We start from the raw sequence: 24,334 nt of genomic DNA, 5'->3' as shown, positions 1-24,334 counted from the left end.
GGGGACTCCACATCTCCACGCACCTATTAAACTCAGCGACGAGTGGCAAATGCCAATCTGAACCAAGTGCTAATAGGGAAACCAGAATGCAAAGATAGCAAAAGATCAGGGATTGCCAGGGACTGGGCAGGGAGGGATTTTCGTAGTAGGGAGAATATAGACATGTCATTACACACGCATCGTCCAAACTGACAAGACATCAACAAGAGGGAGGGAGCCCTAGCGTAAACGACGGACTCTGGTGATAACAATGTCAGGGGAGGTTCATCAACTAACGAATGCACTACCCAAATGCAAGAGGGTAGTACCTGGGGAGGCGAGAGGAGGATATCAGAACTCCATAATTGACACAACTTTTCGTTAAACCTAAAAGTGCTCTAAAAATAAAACGTTTTAAAAACCCCCAACTCTAAGAGAACTGTACACCACCAAGTGAAAAATATATAAATTTAAATATTAAAACAAAAAAACAGATGTCTGTATCTTACCCTGCCAAGACATACCCCAAATCTATCTTCCACAGGGTAAAGTGGACCAGTTTTGCACAGTGGGAGGAGGTCTCCTGCTTCACCTCCTCAGGAGCTTCCTGAGACGCTGGGAGACCACCAATGCCCAGCATGCTGAGAAGAGCCTGGCCACCCTTCTAGCCTGTTCTGCACCTGCCCTCTCCTCTAGCCACTGCACCCTTTTGTACTTCTGTGCCTCCAGACTAAGTGCCATGACATCTCCCTAGCAGCTCCAGGCAGAGTTCCTTCCTGTTACCTCAGTGTCCCCCCTCCATGCGTTTCACTGTAAGGTTCAGCCTAGGTTGCTGCAGGCGCCCATGAGCACATACCCACTGACAGATCTGCATTCACTGCCATACCAGTGCTGCCCCCACTGAATACCCAGCATCCACCCCGCACAGACCTACACTCAGACACCTGTAGACAGAAGAACACACTGTGCAGTCTCCCTGCCTCAGCCCCCACCACTGCAGACAGAAGTCTCTCCACCAGCTGTCAAAGCACCTTCTGGAGAGTACTGTCAGCACCTCTGAGACAAAACATACCAGGTGAGCCCCAAGAGCAAGAATGACAGGCATCTCATGGGTTCTTCAGTTCCAGCTCACATGCCTCCCTGGGCCTCACTGGGCACTCAATTTGGTCACTTGCTGTGATTCTTGCTCACACTAGCATGCTCTCTGTCAGCACCCACAGCCCTCAGTCACCTTCTCAGGCTTCAGACAGGTGCTACCACAAGGTCAGGTGAGCCTCATAGATATTGGCCTTATTAAGAAAAGGGGAGCCAGACATGGTGGTACATGCCTGTAATCCTAGCCGCTCAGGAGGCTGAGGCATGAGGATTACAAGTTCAAAGACAGCCTCAGCAACTTAGCAAGACCCCCATTTCAAAATTAAAAATAAAAAAGGGCTGGGATATGGCTCAGGAGTTAAGCACCCTGAGTTCAATCCCCAGTACCAAAAAAGAAAACAAAGAAAGAAAGAAAGAAAGAAAAGGGAAAATCAATCTCTAACCTGCTAATGTGCCACCTTCCAGAGCTATCTTGAAGTCACTGCACCAGGGCGGGGGGCGGTGCAGCCAACTTCAGCAACCAAAATCCAACTGGGGCGGTCACCAACCCAGCAATTTAGGAACAGGAGGCTGGAAGGGTCCAGGGGAAATGCAAGGCTACACTGCCATTGCCACTTCCCACTGATTCGCATGGAACCAGGGCTGCACCTCTATAAGCAGCACCAAAGATGGTGCATGAACTATAGCACACTTCAAGGCTGCTATCCTGTCTGCCGTCCAATGTTGGCTATACCCAAGCTCAAGGACACACCATTTGCCAAGGGCTATCGTGGCCAGGGGTAACACAGTTGAGGTACCAGTCTTTCCCTGCCCTTCCCTGAGCTAATCCTCCTGCGAATTACTGATGGGCCTGAAGATGGCTTGCCCTAAGTGCTCCACCAGGGTCCCAGGCGCTCCAGAATAATAGCCTATGGTCAGTAGCGCAAGGAAACCCTGGGACAACACCATCACCTAGCACACAGCCCAAAAGCCATCTGCCCACAAGTCACTGTGATCCCTTGGTGACTGTTCTTCCCTTTTATTAAAGATCCAGGGTCCAAATCTCAATCCCTACATTTGGTCATCAGGTGTCCTTGGTCTCTGATCTAGAGAGCTAGCTGCTCCATATAAACATGATTCTTTGTGGTCAGAAGGAATCTGCTGCTTAGAGAAGCTCTCTTGGGCTGCTTAATATATGCACTCAGCAGCATGAGTCCACTCTGCAGGAAATGCACCCCATTGGCACACCCCTAGCACTGGGCCTGCCACGTCCTAGAGGGGAATCAAAGGGCCTAGAATACTGGCTTCATTCGGGGAATTCAACTCAGCCTGTGTACAACATTGCTCAGCTTGACAGAAGGAGCAGGTGTTAAGGGGAAAGGAAGGTGGGACCCTGAGGTCAAGACAGAGATGCTGGGCAGGGTGATCCTACCTCCTCATCCCCCACAAGCACAGCTGGTGGCCCCTCTTCCCAGCAGTCTCTAATTCATCTGTGTATTAAAACCATCTCTACTTCAAAAGTTCCATCATTAACTTTCTGGAAGCCCTGGCCAGTCGTGGCTCTTTCCTTTGACAATAATACGACCTAGTTTCTGCCATGTGGGGAAAACACAACAGGACTCCAGGTGCTCACCAAGGGAGCACCCAGGAGTCAGACTTCCAGGGTACAGAAAAGGCTCCAAAGATTCAGAAGGCCATGTTCTGCAGACAGAGACCAGTGAGTTCACAACAGCTCCGAGGAGCTGGTAAGAGCACAGATCAGATGCCCAGAGAACAAGGAAGTGCCTGCTGGGGTGGGAGATGAGGGCCCCACACCAAGTGAGGAACCCTCCCAGACTGCAGCATGCAGTGGCCAAGCTGGGCCCTGCAGTGTAGCCCAACAGAGGCATATCAGTTGGACCCCCAGGGCTGAACTAGGGTGGCTATGAGGACCAAGAGGGGAGGTTTGGCCAGTACTGGACCAAATGGAAACACACCTAAAGCAGGGAAGTGGAGGTTTTCAAATGGCGAGATTTATAACCAAAGCACAGACTTGGAAATGAGTAGATTTGGAACCCTTCAACCAGAAGAGTGACAAAGGACTAGACAGAGTTGAAACACTAACAGAGGGGCTGAGGGTTGCCTCAGAGGGGTTAGCGGGGCAGTTGTGGAACTGGAGAGAAGCTGGGGTGCTGACACCGGCCTGGCCTGGGGTCTGGCTCAGGAGACCATCAGAAGCTAGGGGGACTTGAAGGCTAACTGCACACAGTCCAGAAGGGTAGGCGCACAGCAGTGCAGCAGGGAGAATCAACAACTGGGCATGCAGAAGTCTTCACACAGCAAGTCCCTATGTAGGTAGTGTCCCTGGAGAGAATGTCACTAATTCGGGGCCAAGCAAGCATCACCTGAGCTGCCAGGGGCCCTGAGATCATTTGAGCTCTGAGATCAGGAGCACAAGGAGAGGAAAAGAGCAGAGAGCCAGACCAAGTGTTGGCTCCATGGCAGGAACATTCACAGGCACAATAATCAAGGAGAGGCCACTGAAGTGGCTGAGGAGAAGGACAATGGCAAGGAAGACTTTCTAGAGGCCAAGGGACCCACAAGAGCACAGAGGTAAAGAAAAGGGGAAGCAAGACCCAGGGACTTCCCAGACCCCAACAATAGAAAGGGCAGACTCAGGGGTCTCGGGAGAGGCATCTGAAAGAACCTGAGTTCTAATTCCAAGGATCCTTGTTGGAAATGGAAGAAAACTGCACTTACTTCAGCTTCCTCTTTTGGTGTGTGGACGCAAACGTCCAAAGGGAGCAGACACTGTCCACCTGCCCAGTACTTACCCAACCTGGATGAGCTCGTTCAGCTTCGTGGCATTCTTGTCGTCCATACCTTTGAATGGAAAGGTAGACAAATGAGGCCACGGGGGTCAGAGCAAAACAGCAGGTTCCCATGGGACTCCTTCCACAGACTCCAAATCCTGCCATCAAACACTCAAGTTCTTCCAGAAGGAAATCTCTGCAACAGCTGCAGCCCCCTCCCCAAAATCAACCAGCAAGTCAGCTGACCAGCACAGCTCAGCCAGTTGGCATAGCCTCTGCCCACCCTCTTCCTCAAGGACAACCGTGTTCTCTCATAGCTGACCTCTCCTCTCAGAAGCCCCCAATTCCCTGCCACTGCCAAACTGCTGCCTACCCCAGACTGCCTGATTCTGACAACTCTGCTTCCTCTGGGTACCATGCTAGCCCTGTGTACTTTCCCTGCTGGGCTCCACACCCAGCAGAGTCCATTCAAGGATCCTCGGGTATAGTTTGGAATCCTCAGGACCCTAGGCCCTGCTGAATGATGAATCCAATGCCCTGGTGTTTGCCAAAGCAGAAGTCCCACTTCCTCCAACCTTATCATTGTCCTATGTTGTGCAGGAAAGCAGGTGAGAAGCTAGCGGGAGAACCCAGGTGGTGGGTGCTAGAGTGCTCACTGTAAAAATCCTAGGCTCTTTGAATTCTTCTGCATGTTTGGGAGAGTGGAGGACCACAAGCACATAGCCAGGCTGGAAACCAAAGACAAAATGAAATGCTAAAAACAGCCAGAGATAGACTGTAATTCACACAGAGAAAAATGGACCCCAGTGATTGCCGACCCCTTATCAGAACAGTGCAGGCCAACTACACTGGCTGACGCCTTTTATGTGATGAAAGGAGAAACTATCAAATTAGAATTCTGTGTCCACAATGGTATCCTTCAAGAAAGAGAATGAAATGAAGGTTTTGCAGGTAAACACAAACTAGAAGCATTCACAGATGGCACAAGCGCATGACAGAAAATAAATAAGTTTTTCAGGTGGAAGGAGAAGGAATCCCAATGGAAACAGGTCTTCAGAAAATGAGAAAGAACATCAGAAAGGGTGAATGCAGATGGGCTCCTGGCAAACTAAACAGGTACAGCACTACCTTCAGATGGGCACCAACCAGTCACCCTCCCTGAGCCATGATGATTCTAAGAGCATTCAGGACAAGGAGGCCCCCAGACTGGCTGGGAGCTCAGGAACACTGGAGCTGAGGTCTGCAGGAAGGGACAGGTTAGGGGAGGGGAGGGTAGGCTGAAGGCTCCACCATTCTGGGCTGGCAGGTTGTATAGAGAAAGGTCTGGGAAGAGGAGGCCAAGGCAGATCACCAGGGCCTTGTGGGCCACATGGGGTCTTCTGCCTTTGTCCTGGGAGGAATGGGAATGAATGATGACAAGGAAGAGGGCAAGGAGCAAAGCCTATGTACTGTTTAGTGACCTGAGACTGCCCAACCCCTGACAAAAGGTTTCTCAGCAGAAGGCACTAGCACCACTGACCCCACACCTCAGTGGGTCCATTCTGGATGCTCAGCTCCAGAGCTCAGGCTCCAGACACTGCAACAGGAACCGAGAAGGGAACCTCTACCCAGAAGCTCTGCTCAAGATGGTGAGGGCTAGAGCCAGTCACAGGCATCACTACATGAGGCATACCACATAGTTCTGTGCCCACTTCACCGCTTCCAGAGCCAGTCACTTGCTTCACAAAGGAGCATGTCACTCAATTCCTTCAAGCCTGAATGTCCTTGAGTCCTTTTTTAATTGGCTAACATCAGTCCACAGAGAAGCCAAGAGAATGCATGACTCAGTCAGTGTGTGGAAGCTCAAGCTGGCTGTATTAGGACTTATGTCAGTCTGAAGACCCAAGGCAGAATGAGCCTTGTCAACAAAGCTCACTCTAATCTCCAGTCTCTCTCAAACTCATCTACCAAGTAGCCAGAGACAGCAGCACATGGACAGTTGCTCATGGAGGCACTAAGAGGTCTTTCAAGAATTCACTTTCCCAATGCCAGGCACAGTGACGCATGCCTATAATCCCAGTGGCTTGGGAGGCTGAGGCAGGAGAATCGTAAGTTCCAAGCCAATCTTAACAACTTACTGAGGTCCTGAGCAATTTAGTGAGACCTGTCTCAAAATAAAACATAAAAAGGGGTGGGGGATGTGGCTCAGAAGTGCCCCTGGGTTCAATTCCCAGTATCAAAAATGGGGGGGGGGGGCTGGGGTTGTGGCTCAGTGGTAGAGTTCTCACCTAGCACGTGCAAGGCCCTGGACTTGATCCTCAGCACCACATAAAAATAAATAAATAAATAATGGTATTGTATCTAAATATTAAAAAAAAAAAAGGGCACTTCCCCCCAAAAAGATACCAAAGGATACAACAAAGTGTTGGTGCCAAAGAGCCCAGCATGTGACAAGCTAGCCAAGTGGCATTGGGGGTTCAGAGGGGAGAAAGACTAGGGTGAAGGACTCAGCTCCATTACTAAAAGACCCATGTTGGCTTCAGATGTATGAGAGCAAGTAGGTACTTGAGTGTACTATATGGCCAGGCTAGGAAGGACCAAAAGGCATACCCAGGAATTGAGGGCAGCACAAGCTGAGCCATGGAGTCAAGAGGTCCACAGTGGCAGGGGTGAGGAGCATCCAGCAGAGCAGCAGGGTACAGCCCCAAAGGTGAGCCTGAGGTCCAGGTGCAGAGGCTCTTGATCAGGGAGACCAGAGTTAATATGGGCACAACAGAAAGCTATCTGACCCAGGCATGTGGCACACATCTGCAATCCCAGCAACTTGGAAGGCTGAGGCAGGAGGATCACAAGTTTGAGGCCAGTCCGGGCAACTTAGTAAGGCCCTAAGCAACTTAGTGAGTCCCTGTTTCAAAATAAAAAATAAAAAGGTCTAGGGATATAGCACCCCTGTGTTCAATCCCCTGTACCCCCAGGCTCAAAAAAAGAAAGCAAGCAAGCTGGACAAAGCATAAAGCAAAAATGAACACATGAAAACATCCAAAGGCTCATGTGGAATCCAAGATGGCCTTGGGAGGGCCATAGCACCAGCCCAAGAATGCATGGCACCCAACCCATGATCACAAGGCCTTCAGGGTGGGACAGAGTTGAAGAAGTAGAGAGTAGAGGGAGGCAGGGGACCAGAAGCCCTGTCCCACCTACAATGAGAGGTACTGACCATGCAAAGAGAGAGGGCCAAGGAGTAAAAATGAAGCCCTGTGGCTTCAGGGAGGAAAATATTCAGAGGAAAGACAAAATAGGGGAACCAGTCAGGAAGTGCATGTACCACTGGCTCCACAGAGAAGAAGGTAGGGTGCAAAAGGTAAAGGGCAGCTTAGGGCACCCTGGGGCCTTGCCTCCACAGCTAGCCTGTGCTGGTGCCACTGCCCGAGATGAGGACAAGAAGCCGAGGCAGGGTTGGGTAGGAGAACAAGTGCACGTGCCAGCACTGGTCCTGTTGGCTCAGATGGATGGTCACAGCAGGAACAGTGTAATGGACAGGTCAGCACGCAGGTGCCTGAAGTTGTAAGGTTGGGCCCAGCTGGCTAGTGGAGAACCAAGACCCGCAACCAAGGAGGAAGGTGAGCACAAGCAACATTCTGAGGAAAAGGACTCCAGGATTCAGAGCTGATCACAAGGCCCCTGACAACAGTGAGGGGTCTGCCTGACCAGTGTGGGCTGTGAGAGAAAGGATGGGTCCACACAATTCATTCCAGAAGGTTCTGTGGCGGGAAATCGGAACAGGAAGGCTCTGCAGAGTACTACCAGTAGGGAACGGGAAGGTATGTCAAGACGGTGTTTCCCTAGACTGAAAGGCAGGAGCAGAAGCTGAAGTTACTGTGACTCTGAAGGCAGAGGGATGGCACCCTGGACAGGCAGGAGGCTAGACAGAACAAGGCCAGAGACAGAACCAGGTCCTCTCCTCTGCACAGGCAGAACAGGAGAGGAGGAAAAGGGGCAGAAAGCAGGGGCTGTGGGAAGCACTGAGGGTGGTGGCACTCTTAGCAGCCACCAGGTGGTCAATAACCAGGCACAAAAAGCCAGTGATGGTCAGGACGTGGCCCAAGTGATCACACAGAGTGGCCCTGCTGCCACCCTGATCATTAGATGACTGAGTGTGGCCCAGCAGGGGCTACTGGAAGGGAGGCCTGCTCCCTTTCTTCTGGAGTCACAGGGAGCAGGGGCAGGGCTGAGGCACGCAGGGCACAGATGCTCGAGTGTGCCTACTGGCACCTATGTAAGAAGTGCTCTCTAAAGAATCTGGTCACCATGAGGCAAATGGCAAGGGAGGCCATAGGGAAGGCAATGCCTCGACGGCATCATCAAAGACAGAGCACACAGTGCTCTTGGCCTCCAAGCTCAGGGAGACTCGAGTCACCTGCAGGTCAACATCCCTCGGCAGAAGACCCAACTGATGTGTCAAAGCGTCCTTACAGGTCTGAGCATGGGCAGGGGGCTGGGCAGATTACCCCACCTATTTGGCAGGTATGAAGTGTCTCTGCAACCATGGGTGAGGCTGTGAGGGAGAGACAGGCTGGGGCTCTGAGATCTTAAGTCAAGCAGTGGAGTGAGGACCAAGTGTGCTCAAGTGTGTTAACACACGTGCATGTGCATGGCAAGCCCCGAGTAAATGTGGCAACTGGTACCACTGGCATGCCCAGCTAAGGCAGGTCCCTTTCTATTATTTAAATTTTGTCAAGATAAAAGTCACTAAAGATGAGTGGTGACAAGGAAAGTGGCCCTCCACAAGAAGCTGTGGCAACCTGAGGGCAGGCGGGTACTCACAGCCCCCGATCTTCTTGCGCAGCTCGCCATAGCAGATGAGGCCGTACAGCTCCTGGGACGACTTTTTCAGCCCTCGAGAGAACACTGGAAGATGAGAGAAGGGCAGAGCTTAGGAAGGGGCCCCCCGAATGCCCTGCAGGGCACAGCCCTGCGTGCACAATAATGCTCAGGGAGCATCTCCCAGCAGGCTGGGGCTATTTCTTGTGCTGATCACACAGTTCCTTGGTCAAGTCGATGCTAACCTCAGCAGAAACGGGCAACAAACACATTGGTACACCAGGCTGTTTTCTTAATTTTCAAGATAAAAATCAAACAAAAATGAGGGGTGGAGTTTAAAAAGTTACTCCTAACAGCATAGTCAATGTCCCCTAGAGGAAAAAACGCATGGTTCAGCATGGCCAGCTGTCATGGGGGTGGGGGTGAGCACCACCACCCCTGTCATCTAGCTCTGTCCACTGTGTCCCCCAAGCACAGGGTGAGGCCGGCAGCCCACACCCCAGGGAGCTCCCCTTCCTGCCTGCTTGTGCCTCCACACCCCTACAAACATCCAGCCCTCTGTCACCAAAAGGCATTGGCTCTATGTAAAACAAACGGGCCGTGTGTGCCCCTCAACGTAGCACCCATCAAGTCCAGTCTCCAGCGTGAAGGGTGTGCTATGAAAGCTCCAAAAGTCTCCTTCAAGAGTCTGGATGGGAAGGCGCCTGCTCCTTCTGCTGCTGCTGCTTAGAGCCACCATGGACACCAACAACACACCGAGGACAGCCTTAGGCACCAGGCCAGGGACCAAGCCTTTCTTGAATGTTCTCGAACACACAAAGTTGAATTTCATGCTGATGTGGAAGCCAAGCCACAACAGTACCTAGAAGCTGTGGGTCATGTCACAGAGCAGAAGCAAACATAACCCACCTGTGTGCTCTCTCAACTGTTCTTTCTGGTTCTCTCCTCAGAAATCTCTTATCAAAGACCTGACTTTCATTTGTGTGTGTCAGGAATATGTCAGTGAATGGCAAATACTGTTTTGAAAACATAATCTATCACAAGGATTCTGGATCTTGGATTGGCTCAAAAAATCTGACTCAGCAAATACCACAGGCCAACTATTCCTGAAGTTTCCTAAGACAAAAACCAAGATCTCGTGGGACTCACAAAGGAAACTGGGGCTCAGGAAATTTTAAAACCACCACTTGATGAATCAAACTGTGGCCCATCCACACAACTGGCTACTCCTCAGACACGAACAGAAGTGAAGCTTCATGCGTGTGGGTGAGCCCCTGACACATGCTCAGAGAAAGATACCAGAGATCAAAGGCCACACATAGCACAAGTCCATTCACACAAAACATCCAGAAGGAACAAGTCCACAGAGGAAGAGCAGGACAGAGGGGTGCTTGCTGGTAGGCATGGGGTACTCTTGGGCTGGAGGGGTGTTTTCAATGAGGGTGCAGTACAGAGCGCCTCGGATGCACCAGGTACCACCAAGCTACACTCTTTACAGGGTACACTTCTTGGTATGTGAATTATATCTCAATACAGAAAATGTTTTCTTAAACTATTGGAGCTGGGCGCAGGGAGGCATGCCTGTAATCCCAGTGGCTCAGGAGTCTGAGGCAGGAGGATTTTGAGTTCAAAGCCAGCCTCAGCAACCGTAAGGCGCTAAGCAATCCAGTGAGAACTTCTCTCTAAATAAAAAGTAAAAAATTGCCTGGGGAAGTGGCTCAGTGGTTGAGTGCTCCTGAGTTCAATCTCTGGTACCAAATAAACAACAACAACAACAACAACAAAAAAAAAAAAACCCACTATTGGAAATGGCAAAAAAGAAAACAGCCTGGGGGCTGGGGCTGGGGCTGAGCGGTAGAGCACTCACCCAGCACATGTGAGGCCCTGGGTTCGATCCTCAGCACCACATTAAAATAAAGGTATTGTGTCCAACTACAACTAAAAAAATAAATATTAAAAAGAAAATAAAAGAGCCCCTACTGAGAGAGAGAGAGAGAGAGAGAGAGAGAGAGAGAGAGAGAGAGAAGAAAACAACACCAAGAGCACAAGTGTACAGAAAATTGGCCAACAGGACTTGGAGCCCAGGGACAGGACTGAGAACCACAGAACAGAACAGGGGTTTTGAGAGGTGTCTTCACACTGCCCTATGCTCCCTGAATCCCTCACAAGGAGCCTCACAATGCCTCATGTCTCACTTCAGACTCAACAGAGCTTGCCTTTCAGAACCTCAGGTCTGTGAAAGACGTATATCCAATTGCAGGGACCAGAGGGGAGAGTTGGCTATGCCTGATACACAAACATGGCAGTCTGCAGAGACCCATGTCTACATGGGGACAACACAGGACTATGAAAACTAACAACATCCCTTGTCCAATCACATGGAGGCCACAGTTTCAGAGCAACGAGAGTGAGTTGAGTTCCAGGGAGTGACCTTCCCCAGACATCATAGATGCCAGGCTCCTGTACAAACCCTTCCTGCCCATCCCCGCTTTTGTTCTTACTCTGTGAGGAGTGAAACAAACTCACGATAAACTACAGAGGGGCTTTCTTCAACACATTCCAAAGACCACTGAAAACCGACACGTGAAGAACATCACCATTCTGTGTGCTGTGACAAGACAGAAAACCAGGAATCCACAGGCGTCCTGGTGACCTCTGACATCTACATGGTACAGCAGCTGACAACAGCACAGAGGCAGGTGGCCCCCAGCCCTAGCCAACAGGGAGGCCTGTCAGAGAGCCAGAAAGAGGGCCTTTCCAGGGACCAACAAGATACCAGGAACAGGATACACAGTCAGAAGACACCAAGGCTAAGGGACAGTGTGAAGGCCAAGAGGAGGACAGGAGTGGGCAGGGAAACTGGGCCCCACATGGAGATGCAGAGGAGCCACGTGCAAGAGCCCCTAGCTCTGGTGGGACAGAAGAGCTAAGAGGCACAATGTCTCCAGGCATGGGGGACGGGGGAGCTCGACAGGAAAAGGTGACGAAGGAAAATAGGTGTGTGCTTTCAGACAGTGTCACAGGACAATAAGGTATTTGGCAGGCTCTAGGAATCTATGTGTCCCCCTACCCAATCAGCATGTAGGAGGGGGCTCACACAAACAACAGAACACACTCAATCGTTGTGCATGGAATCCGCCAGGTCTCTCCACTTGTCATCCATGAAAGCTTCCCAACCCTCTCTGTGACTTGCTGTCCTCCTTCCGGAAGAGAACTTTCCATGACCAAAAAAAATGGACCCACTCTCAGGACCAATTTTCAGAAAGTCACAGAATATGACATCTAACAAGAAAAGAAAGATGATCACCATAACCAACATGAACCACTACAGCCTTGGACCCCTTGGCCCAAACCATTTGGTGCTGAGATACACAAAGGAGCCAGGGGTCCCACACATGGCAGCAGCAGTGACAAATGGAAAGAGAACAACTGGTGCTGAACTCAGCACAAAACCTCATGCTGATGGTCATGGGAATGATGGAAGCAGAAGACCCACCAAGTCTACTCAGGGGCATCAACATGTGGACACAGACAGCCTAAGAGAAGAGGGTGTGTGCCCACAGAGCTCTACTCCACAGTCAAAGAGGAAGCAGCAAGACGTCAGCTTCTAAACCAGGGGAGTTCAATACACTACGGGTCAAGAGGCAGTAGCCTGGCTGGGAGGACACCACAGGAATGGTGAGAGAAGCCTTTGCACACAACACGGAAGACCACCAAGACGCTCAAAGGTGAAAGAAGCAATGAAGCCACAGCTATCCCATTTCTCCTGGGTCAGAAAGAGTAATATCTGGAGAGAAGAATTAGAAATAGTTATAGGTGTCAGAATGGAGCATGGAGAACGAGCCCACTGTGCTGCAGGAATACAGAGCACAACCCAGCATGCTGGGACGGAAAACACACAGGGCAGGAATTTCTCCCAACCTGGGCAGGAAGCAGCAAAATGTTGAAGACAGAGACAGTGAACAGGTCATGGACCAAGTGCCACAGGAGCAACCCAGGGTGCACAAGGCAAAAGCCAGAACTGTACCTAGAGGTGACCTTGTCCCATGACTACAGACAGACTGCACAAACTGAATTCAAACAGTCTCAACAAAGCTAGCATCCACTCATCCACTCCAGCACACCAGTGCCGGGCCCTGAACAGACTAGCTCTGACATGGTGGGGAGTGCCTGCAAAGGAATGCTCGGATTCCTGCCAGCCACTAAGCCTGCAGCCTGACTGTCCTTGCTCATAGGCAGACCCAGAACCTACTCGCACTCAGAGCCCTTCAAACACAAATCCCAAACCAGGAAAGCAGCATAGGGTTCCTAGAGCACGGATAGCCATTCCCTAGCCATGGATCCTGACTGTCAGGCACTGGGCATGTGGCCAGCCAAGCACAGGCAGGCACATCCTAGGCCCGGCCAGTGACTGGGTGAGGGCAATACGAGAAAGCATGCCCTGCAGGTGTTTGCCAGAAACCAGGCCCACCACCACCCCACCTCGCCGCCACCAGCAAAAGCCAAGTGGCCTCCCAGAGGCTGAGCCTGCGCACACTCACCATTGTCAAAGTCGATGTACTTGGTGATCTTGTGCCAGGTGCGATAGTAGAAGTGCCGCACTTGCTCTTTGTTCTTCACCATGCTTGCAGGCTTACCCTTCTTCTTGTACTTCAAAGCAATGTTGTTCTGAATCGCTTCAAAGTCCTTCCCATGCTAGAAAACAAAGTCCACCATGTAGGCGCCGTCCAGAAGGGAGAGGGGGGACCAACTGCGGGCAAGCAGGCTGTGCTTCACAACTCTAGTCTGCCTGTGAACTTCAACTTCACTTCCCTCAAGTCTCTGGTTCTAACTGTGATAAAGCAGCAAAAGGAATCCAGGGATGGGACTTTCACAGCCTACGGTACCAAAGGGGCAAGGGCCTCACTACAGTCTGAATGTGTCCCTTCAAAACTCTGATGCTGTCAGTATTCTGCTATTAAGAGGCAGGGCCTACAAGAGGTGATGAGGCCATGAGGGTCCCCCTCATGAATGACAATGAGGCCCTTACAATAGAGGCTTCCAGAAGCACTTAGCAAGTTTGCCCTTCTGCGTTCTGCCCAGGAAGGACACAGCACACCTCCCCTTAGGAAAACATGAACATTAGGAGCCATGCTGGAAGCAAAGAGCAGACACTGAGCCTTTGGCAGCTTGATCTTGGGCTTCCTGACTTTCAGAACAGTAAGAAAATAAATTTGTTTCCTGTAAATTGCCCAGTGTTAGATATTATTGTTGTAACAGCACAAAACAGACTACATGGCCCCAGAGCAGGAGAAATATCAAATCTATTATTGGGATAAACAGCTTAATCCTAAAGATCTTCAGAGACCACGACTGATACACCTGCACAAGAACATCACTGGCAGACAGGAGAACACCAAAATGGAAGATCTTGGATTTTAAAATGGAAGAATGGATCACTCTTCAGAAACACCTCATTTCTGTCAGGTGCAGTGGCACACACCTGTAATCCCAGTAATCTGGGAGGCTGAGGCAGGAAGATCACAAGTTCAAAGCCAGCCTCAGCAATTTAGGGAGACCCCGTCTCAAAATAAAAAATAAAAAAGGCTGGGGATATAGTTTAGTGGTAGAGCATCCCTGGGTTCAATCCCCAGCACAAAAAAAATAAAATAAAATAAAAAAACCTCACTTCTTTGATCATATAGAGTGTACTCTACATTCAAACGGATGATAATAGAGATATCCACGAAGAAATCCACACAGAATATGCCTGAGGCACACCTGGGGAACAGCCCTTCCTTGAAGGCCTCCATGCCAAAGCTGTGCCAACCTAGATTTTGAGAACAACCCTTGTTCCCAGAGAACCAAATGCTCCTCAGTCTCCTCAAACCACTTAGTGAGAGGTCTTGGTTTCTAAATACCACTTCTTGAAGGGAAGCAGAGCCCCCTGGAGAAGTGGGATTCCAGGTCAGGGTGGAGAGAGCATCAGGTAAGCAGGCAACACCTTGAGGTAACAAGGTAAGGCAGGAGCAAGAAAGTCAAGTTGCAGAGGCTCCCAGTGGCAATAAAATCAGCAAAGCCAAGAATGAATTATAACCCACAAAATGAACTAGACCGTGAGTCCACATTCTCACAGGCAAGTCACTGATGCTACGTGGGTGCTGGACAGGGAGGGCTCTTCTTGGCATAGGGTTTCTCAGCTGCAGACACCAGCCAATGGAAACAGACTCGGTGAGATCACCATGGGGCAAATTGCACTGGTCGGTGATCACTGCTGCCACTGGAACTAGTGAAAGAAGTGGCTCAGAGAAAAGCTAACCACCTGGCAAAGGGAGAGACCTGCAGATAACACCCCAACACAGGGACCCATCTCACTGCACAGCTCCAAGCCAAAAGTACCAAGAATTCATGAGGAAACCACAGACAAACCCAAACTGAGGGACATTCTTTAAACTAACAGGCTGGGAGTCCTAAAGACCAACGGAGGAAGTGTCCAGGCTACAGAGGACCTAGGAGTTCCTCCAGCCAAGTGTAACTCTGAGGGAATACCCACCTGCCAACTCAGCATGACGACTGCAGATGAATAAGCCTATCCCACCCCCTTTCCTCATTTCATATGTCACACTGAGAGTATACAAACATCAGGAAGGGTATTCTTTGTACTCTTTATGCAACAATTTTTAAAGCCTGAAATTGTTTCCAAGTAAAAATATTTAAAAACCCAGTAAAAATGAAAGCTTGCTTACTGTCAAAAAAAAAAAAAAAAATGAAGCCCGGTACTGGCATGTGTCTCTAGTTATAGTTACTCAGAGGTGCAGGCTGGAGGATTGTTTTGAGGCCAGCCTGGGCAACTCAATGAGACCCTGTCTCCAAAAAAAAAAAAAAAAAAAAAAAAAAGGAAAAGAAAAGAAAAGAAAGAAAGGCACATATAATATGAAGAGGCAAAGCTAGTATTAAAAGGCCTCTCTAGTGTTCAGCTCAGAGGCCATGTCCTCCCTATCCTCTGCCTTGGGCAGGAACCACAACAGACACAGATGCAGATGTCTCCTCTGCCTCACCAGGTCAGCTCAGCACTGACAAGCAGCCTCTAAGTCTTGTGGCATTTGAGCACACACCTTTAAATGCTCAATGGGAAGTTGCATTTTCCTGATGCAATGGTAAGCCCCTGAAGGGCAGGATTTTCTCTGCATTCCCAGCACTACTGTGCTATAGTCACACACATTCATAAATTCGTTGTGGTGGCCACCAACACAACGAATTGGCAAAGTTGAAAGCTGGAGAAAGCTCTCTAAGCCAAAGAGATGGAAACTTATAGCCTATGGTGAAAAGTCAGATGCCTCTGCTGCTGCACTGGCAGGACAAAAGGCTAGTTGTGTGGTAGCAAGTCAAGGGCTCTATAGCGAAAACACAAACAGATGGACGGACAGGTAAGGGAAACGAGACCTCAGCACAAAACCTCCACTGAAGCAGACGCCTAGGAGAGATGACAAAGAGGAGGTCCATGGTGTCACCTGCCAACTCCACCCTCAGGTACCCAGCCACAGGAAGGAGTCTGGATGGCCACCACTCAAGAGACTAATCTGAGACTGGGGCCCAGGACTGTCCGCACTAGGGTGGGAAGAGCAAGGCAGAACTTGCCTCTGCAGGGTGTCTGAGGCAGGAGAGAAGAAACAGACTGAGGCCCAGGACAAGGACAGTGCAGAGTCCCTGCATCCAGTCCGCCCTCACATTTCTGTCCCTTCAGTTAGAACAGCCAGCTGCTTAATTTCTTCTGCCTTTGGTGCTGTTCTGAGTTGGGTTTCCACCACCAGAAGCATAACTAAGTCATATGTATGTGCATGGAAATGGCAGTGTGGGGCTCAGGTGTCCTCAGCAGCAGCCCTAGGTTTGATCCCATCAATAAAATGAACGGCAAAGAAGGCAGCAAAACTGTGAGACACTACAGAAGCCCTTAGAGGCCTGTGCCTGACCACCACCACCCCAGCTCAAGATTTCAGCTTCCCACACTCGCCCCCAACTCCCACCTTGTTTTGGTCAGCACAAAACAACATACATGCTGCTTGAGGTCATGGAACCAAGAGCAGAAAGCACTAATTGATGGGTGCAACAGTAACTATCATCACTAACCAAAGGTTTCAGGAGGCCTAAGGACACATTGCTGCCTGGTAGAAGGGAAGGCACCACTGCACCTGAGAAGGGCAATGGTGGTCAGAAAAGAGGGGCCCCTCCCACTACTTCTAATGGAGACCACATCTCTATAGCACCACTGTGCACATCCATGTCATAAGGCCCTCTGGCCCAGTCTCCCCAGGAGGGAAGGCCACACTGCAGGAGTGATGGCTCCAAGTGAGACATAGCAAGGCTATAGATTCTGACAACATTATGGGAATTGCAGTTCTATGCCTGACGGTTTGACAAAGTCTTAACTTGGTGATACCATCTCTGCGAAAATGTATTTTATTTTAACACTCTTAAAAAGAACACTTATATTTGTTCAAATTATTTCACATTTACAAAAAAAACACCTTGTGTGCAACACTTCCTTCTTTCCATGGACAGCTGAGTCACACCACACTGCATATCGTCTGCCCACTGGGATGGGCACGGCAGCAATCAGCCCCAGGAGAGACCAGTACCAGCCACAGGAACAGTCAACCAAGTTTGCTGCCCACGTTCGAGAGTGTCTCCTTTTCCAATCACTCTGTAAACACTGGTTTAAATTCCAAAGTCTCATGCCTTTGGTGAATTTCTGTATCCCAGGCTTTACCCCCATGAATTAGCCATTAAAAGGATGAGGATTGTTGATCCTGATTCCACATGCCAAATTTATTGTCCAAAATAAGGAACATGCAAAAAGATGCTCGCTGTAGCACTGTCTATAACAACAGAATCTGGAAGCACCCTCAATAATTCACAATACAAAAACGGTCAGGAAGTACAGGCCTTGGTCAGGCTCATGGGACACTTGGTATCTTCTGCAACTACTCAATTCTGTCACTAGCTCAAAGCCAGCTGCACACAGCATGAAAGAATGGACACAATTGTGCATCAATAAAATTTTATTCACTACAATGGGTAATGTGGATTCAGGCTACACTTGAAGTAGAATATTTATAGGCATTTAAAAAAACAAACCGCCAGATGCAGTGGCGCATGGCTATAATCCCAGCTGCTCACGAGGCTGAGGCAGGAGGATTGCGAGTTCAAAGCCAGCCTCAGCAAAAGCAAGGTGCTAAGCAGCTCAGTGAGACCCTCTCTCCAAATAAAATATAAAATAGGGCTGGGAGATGGCCCAGGGTCGAGTGCCCCTGAGTTCAATACCTGGTAACAAAAAACAAACAAACAAATAAATAAACACCAAAAACTGGGACTCCAAATGTAGCTCAGTGGTAGAGCACTTGCCTAAGATTAGGCCCTTGGTTCAATTCTCAGCATCACAAAAAAGAAAACAAAAATTAAAAGTAAAAAAAAATTTCAACCAAGCAAAGGAAACATGAAACACCATGAAAAATGCATCTCATATTAATAAGAAAGTATATCCATGATAACTACAAAATTAAAAAAAAAAAAAAAAACACCCAGCTGGGCACAGTGGCACACACCTGTAATCACAGTTACTCAGGAGGCTGAGGCAGGAGGTTCGCAAGTTCAAGGCCAGCCTGGGCAACTTAGCAAGACCCTGTCTCAAAATAAAATTTTAAAAAGGGGTTGGGATGTAGCTTAATGGTAGAACACCTTGGGTTTAATCTCCAGTACTGGGAGCGGGGTGGGGGGGAACACCTGTGAGAACAGCCAGTAGGGAGCATGGCCACTTCCTGGGCAGCAGATCTAGGCAGTGGCTTCTCTGTTTGCAGGACCTCCCATTTGGTTTCAGATTAGCGCAACATCTTATGGCATTTAGCTGCTACAGGTATCCCCTGGCCCCTCCTTACTCAGGGAACACACAAGTCAGCCAACTCTGCAGCCAAGGAAAGGCCCCGAGACTAGAATGCATCCGTGAGACAAGGAGAGACAACCAGGAAAGACAGGAGTCAGCATAAGCAACACTTCCTCACAGCCCCTCCCAGTACCAGCTTCTACATCACACATAAAAGGACCAAGATTCCAGGAGAACCCACCCCCAACTCACTCACCTCATACAATCCCTCGAAGAAGGTGTTCTTATCCTCTGTGCTCCATGACTCCCACTGTCGCCGGACCTTCTTGCCTTCCTCCTTTTCAGCCCCTGAGGACCCTAAGTTCCGGGAAGAGGAGCGCGAGCCCCCTGCAGGGGCAGCAGGGGCAACACCAGACCCGTTTCCAGAGGTTGACCCGTTACTGTCAGCTCCTTGGAGAAAGAGGACCATACAGTGACCTGTTCCAGAAAACTGGAGGGCCAGACAAGGCAGGCAGACAGGTGCAGAGGGCTGGGGCCCACCCTGCAGCCCACCCTGCAGCCATCCTACTCCAGCTACTCAGCCAGTGACCCCAGGCACCTGGGACACATCACATCTGGAATGACAGAAGCCCAACCTGACTGACTCTTTAAAACATCTTACGAAGAGGAAAGAAAGTTGGTGCGGACTGTTTAAACAGCACAGTGATGCCACGGCATCTGGTGTTCCATCCACATAAAAGGCAGATCTGTCCACTCCACAAAGCCACACGTTACATGCATTTCACAGTGTCCCTTGTTCAAATGAGGTGTGGGCTGAAATACACTTCCCATCTGTTTCAATAAAAAGGCTAAACTTGAAGTACAAGAGGATATTAACATATGACACCACCTCCTTTCAGATGTGATCAGTATTTTAGAACAGGAACATTCAATGACTGAGGGGATGCCATCTTAAGGCTCTGTCCTTGACCCACTACCACACCATCTCTAGACTCCGAAGAATGCCCACTGATCTTGCAAGTTATAGGGCATCAGTCCCTTCCCTAACTTCCACAGAGTTCTTCAAAAAGAGCACAATGAAGCCCCAGGGGACTGGGAGGCCACACCCTTTGAGGCCACAGAAAAAGAGCTTTTGTGACCTGACCCAATTCTCCTGCCCACCTGAGTGCATCCTCTTGGAGGAAATGGGAATTCACAGTACATCCATGATACCAGTTCTCTTTTATAGGACAATGGGACCATAAAATCCTGAAAAAACTGCCAATTTGGAAATAACCTCATGAGGATGGAAATAATATCACAGAAGTAAAAGTGCTTTAAAAAACAAAAGCCAAACATTTGTAGATGACTGTTTTAAAGCTTTCCTAACAAAATAACTGGGGGGCATTTCCACTTCTGGTGGGCCGGGGCAGATAGGCTAGAGACTCAGGCACTCACTTCTCTTCCTCTCTGCCCCCAGGTCTTCCTTCACAGCCAGGTGGAGAAGCAGCTTCACAGAAGAAATGAAAGGTAAGAGAAATGAGAAACTACAAGCCCATAAATCTACAAAGACTTGCTTGCAAAGACTATCTCTGCACAGAACATGAGTGACAGGTGCAGAGGCTGCCTGGGAGGACACAGAAGGTGGATTCACCCCTCTGTGGCAGCTGGTCCAGCCTGTGCAACTGTGGGCTGTCACTGCAGATAGTCCTGAGATGGCTTGATCCAAGCATTTTAACTTCATGACAGTGTGAAACTGTGAAACCAATTTTTAATTCCCAGGCTGGGGACATGAGCATGACACCCCTGATGCTGGACAGTGGCACAGAGCTGCCACCCCTGGTCAGCCACATGACCAGGAGGTAAAACAGACTATCCACAATGGACTATACTGCTGGGCCAGGACAATCTAAAGGCTTATGAAATGTACTTTAACCTATGATATTTTTAACTTAGGATGATTTTATTGGATGTAATTCCATTATACATCAAGAAACATTCATATTTCAAACAGTATTTGAAAATAGGCCATGGCTTAGCTATCAGAAGGAAGAATATGTTTTACACAGAGAAAATGTTCTTCAGTTACATGGAACGTATTTGATCCTCCCATTGGAAAAGGTTCACTAGCTTTGATTAGTTAACTTTATGTGACAACGTAATCAGGTAGAAAGTTGTGGTATATCAGAGGTGCACGGTCCACCACAAGAGGCTATTTAAACAATGATTAATTAAAAAGCAAAGCCCAGCAGGGCATGGTGGTGCATGCCTCTAACCCCAGCTACTCAGGGCAGAGGCAGGAGCATCACAAGTATTAGGCCAGCCTCAGCAACTTAGTGAGACCCTATATCAAAAAAAAAAAAAAAAAGGCAGGGGATGAAGCTCAGAGGTAAAGCACTCCTGGGTCTATTGTCAGTACCACAGGAAAAAAAAAAGAAAAAAGAAACTCAACTCCACTATCACACCACATTTCCAGTGGTCATTGGCCAAATGTGTCTCATAGCCACTCTGTTACCATGCAAAGTACTCTAGACAATGCTTCATCTAAATGTTCAATATTTACTGTCGTAAACACAGTTACATGATTAAAGATAAGCTCAAAGCCTGCTTTCCACCCTGTGTGTCCATGGGAAACAGTTAAGGCATCCCTTGTACTATCAGGTGGGCCCAGGTCCCCGCAGAGCCCTGTTCTTTACCAAACCAAACCCAACAAAGCTGGCATCTCCTGAGGTACTTTCCAGGAGGTTGGGGCTGCTTTTGTTGCAGACTTCAGGACAAGTCACAGGTGAATTTGAAACAGCTTTGAAATACCAGAAGATCTGGTTCACATAGAGACTGAAATCCTCATGTACAGCCATTTGAGCAAGGGCTACCTGTTCACCTCTGCACACACACAACAGAAGGCCTCACAGACATTTCCAGTTTCTGAGGAACACTCACTGAGCTCTTTTTCCCAACAACAGGGCTTGCTATCCAGCTGTACATTGCTGCTTGGATTAACATCTGCAAGTCCATGCTGACACTGGGCATGCCTGAAAGCAGAAAACTCAGCCTCTGGAATCCCATAATCCCCATCTCTCAACTCGACTTCATGAGACTGCTGGGTAAGTGCTGGCCATCAAGACAAGGAGAGTGAAAGTAAAGGAAACGGGAAGTACCTGAGCTGGAAGGGACCTCAGAGGCAGAGAAGGACAAATCCCATTGGAGGATGTGAAGCCAAGATACACCAGTAAGAGCAGCTCTGAGGCAACACGCCACTCTCCCACAAGCCCCTGGCCACTTGAGATGCTAGGTCTTTCCTTCTGATGTTCCAAGAGTGATCCTCTACAGTGTAGAAAATTAAAGTGACATGAACATTCAAATGAAAAAGCAATTCACCTCAAGCAATCATTTCTAACACCCAGTATTCCTTATGCTAAACCTCAAAAGCTCTACAGAACTAGAACAGAATCACACTTCAGAGAAGAAAACAAGGTACCTGGTTCACCCCAGAACTCTAGAGAGAACACAACTTTCTTAACTCAAGCAGAATAAAAAATAGGAAGCAGGACCAGAGACACTCTGGTAGAATACAATGGCGACCACCTGGGAGAAGCTGCCCTCAGCCCAGAAGGATCTGGAAGAAGCATAAGGGGAAGCTTAAGACGTAATCAAAAGGGGAAGAGCAAGCCAAAGAAGAGGGTAGCAGCAGAAATGTAGGAGACAAGGTGAAGTCAAGACTGAGTGGGCAGAGCTCTTTCTCCAGGGTGGAGTATGTGCTAGGGCCTGAGAGCATGCTCCGTGGGTGACCATGATGCTGGGATCACCCTGGTGTCCAGCAACAGTTTGCTACTCAGGAGGTTGAGGCTAGAGGCTGGAGGCTTGCAAGGCAGCCTGGGCACCTCAGTGAGACCTTGTCTAAAAAAAAAGAAAGAAAGAAAAAGAAAGGGCTGCAGATATAGTTCAGTGGTAGAGCACTCCTTCTCTCCCACTCTCTAGAACCTGCACTTGAGGGACACAGCCATGTGGCCTAGGCCCCCTACTCTAGCTCCAGACAAGGAACACCAGTTTCACCTTCACTTCTCCTGTCACCCATGCCCTCTTTCTCCAACGCCCTCATACTACCCTAGGAAGACAAAAACCACTCTTTCACCTGAACTGGAAAAGCTGAGGCACAGATGGAGAAGCCATACCCCTGCTTGGTACCCAACAGGCCTGGGAAGAATAGAACTCGTGCTGTAATAGCACCTTCAAACCACACTAAAGCTCAGCTCCGACTCATCCTCGCAGTTTAGAAACAGGGAAACTGAGCTACTACACATGAAAGACCCAAGGTCAACAGGCAGCGAGAGCTAAGCCTGAGCCCAGGGCATCTTCCTATGCTATGCTGCAGGCCACCTCCACACTGAGAGCATGCACCACCCTGTTCTTCTTGGGGCCACCATAACACACGTCAGTCAGTGGGCTGCTTCTTCACACATAAGGCTACCAGACTCAGTTTGAAAGGAGAGGAAACTTGACCTTGAGGTCCCCTCTCACTTTTGAAAGATGAGAAAATCAAGAAATTAAGTGACTCAACCAAAGCCACCTGGCTAATGAATGGCAGGACTTAGAGCTTTGGAAGTTTTCTACTGCTTAAAAAAATAAAAATAAATCTTGTAACTTAGGAAAGATACAGAAGACGTCATTGCAATCCATATTAAACTGGAAACTATAATCCAGAGCAGCAGATGCCAACTAAGCATGAGGAACACAGTGACTGTCCTGGTGGCCCACAAGACTCTGGTTCACTTGGTCCATTCTCTCAGAAAGGCATTTTCAGAATCATCTCATGGAAGAATGTCTCCAGGCTGATCTGCTCCCAACTCCAGCACAGGGAATTGTCCCATGGCCTTTGTCTGCAGCATGAGAGGGCAAGTACCCTTCGCAGAGCTACAAACGTGGGAACAACACAATGTGTATTTCCACAGCACCTTCGAGATATGCAAAAGCACAGCTTCACCTCATTTACACAATGTGCAGTCACTGTCCCCATTTCAGAAACAGGGAGACTGAGGCTACCAAAACATCAGTCTCAAGGTCATCAAGCAGCAAAAACCAAGTCTGAAACCAATCCTGACATCAAACCACTAAGGCCACCATGGCTACCTCGGTTTACAACACACCTGGTTGAGGCAGAAGGTCCAAAGTGGTCTCCCTGGGGTTCAGTGCCTTTCCCAGCATAGGACATTCTCGTCAGGCGCTGGTTCAAGCACCTTTACTTTCAGGGGCCCAGATGTGGCTAAGGGGAGATCATCTCTACCAAGTCACACAGGAAATGGTTCAAGCAAGCCAATTCCCAGTGAGCGTCACCTTGATGGTAAATTTGAATGCCTTCTACTGATGCAGTCCAGTAGTCATCCACACATAAGGTTGCTGCTTGACTCCACGTGACAGAGGCTTGACCAACAGTCACAACCCTCCCAATGCTCCTCGTAGCACCAGTCTTTGCATATGCCATTCACGTGCTTCAGTTGTGCCTGAAAAGCTCAGTCCAGGGTCACCAGCCTCTGGGACATCCTCCAAGCTCTAAAGATGAGCTCTGATGAGAATCTCTGTGACATTTTCCTCTGTCAGCACCAGTCTCTAAAAGTGGCCTGGGCCTCAGTTCTCATGACCCACCGAGCACAGGTGGGTCTGGTCACAGAGCTGGACCATATGCACTGTCCTTAATGTCACACAGGTAGGAGAGGGTTGGCTGTGAATGGGACAAGACAAGTCCTCCTTTTTTTCTCTTGTTCTCCTACACAGGTCTGAAGGTATTCAACACGGCTCAATGTAACTGCCCAAGCATGGCCTAGCAGGTTCCAGGCAGTCCTCACTGCATCTAAGTTCA

General features: G+C 49.2%; 1 protein-coding gene across 3 annotated transcripts in view; it reads right to left on the bottom strand.

The window, feature by feature from the left end:
- Window positions 1–24,334, bottom strand: part of Cramp1 (cramped chromatin regulator homolog 1) — a 54,307-nt gene that overhangs the window by 25,512 nt on the left and 4,461 nt on the right. Inside the window, exons 3-7 of one of the 3 annotated variants that reach the window (XM_046442053.2) lie at window positions 19,939–19,990; window positions 18,758–18,951; window positions 13,187–13,340; window positions 8,649–8,732; window positions 3,867–3,915 (exon numbers count right to left, since the gene is read on the bottom strand). In XM_046442053.2, the coding sequence (XP_046298009.1) occupies window positions 3,867–3,915; window positions 8,649–8,732; window positions 13,187–13,340; window positions 18,758–18,951; window positions 19,939–19,990 (533 nt within the window). Of the gene's footprint in view, window positions 1–3,866; window positions 3,916–8,648; window positions 8,733–13,186; window positions 13,341–18,226; window positions 18,304–18,757; window positions 18,952–19,938; window positions 19,991–24,334 lie in introns of those variants that run through there. The other 2 variants (XM_058578725.1, XM_046442043.2) reach the window with 2 other exon arrangements.

This window comes from Marmota monax, unplaced genomic scaffold, assembly GCF_021218885.2.
Source record: "Marmota monax isolate L192 unplaced genomic scaffold, Marmota_monax_Labrador192_F-V1.1 WCK01_AAM20220418_F8-fsc00035, whole genome shotgun sequence".
Classification (NCBI taxonomy): domain Eukaryota; kingdom Metazoa; phylum Chordata; class Mammalia; order Rodentia; family Sciuridae; genus Marmota; species Marmota monax.
Note: the sequence above shows the minus strand (reverse complement) of the source record. Positions and strands in the feature narration are given on the sequence as shown.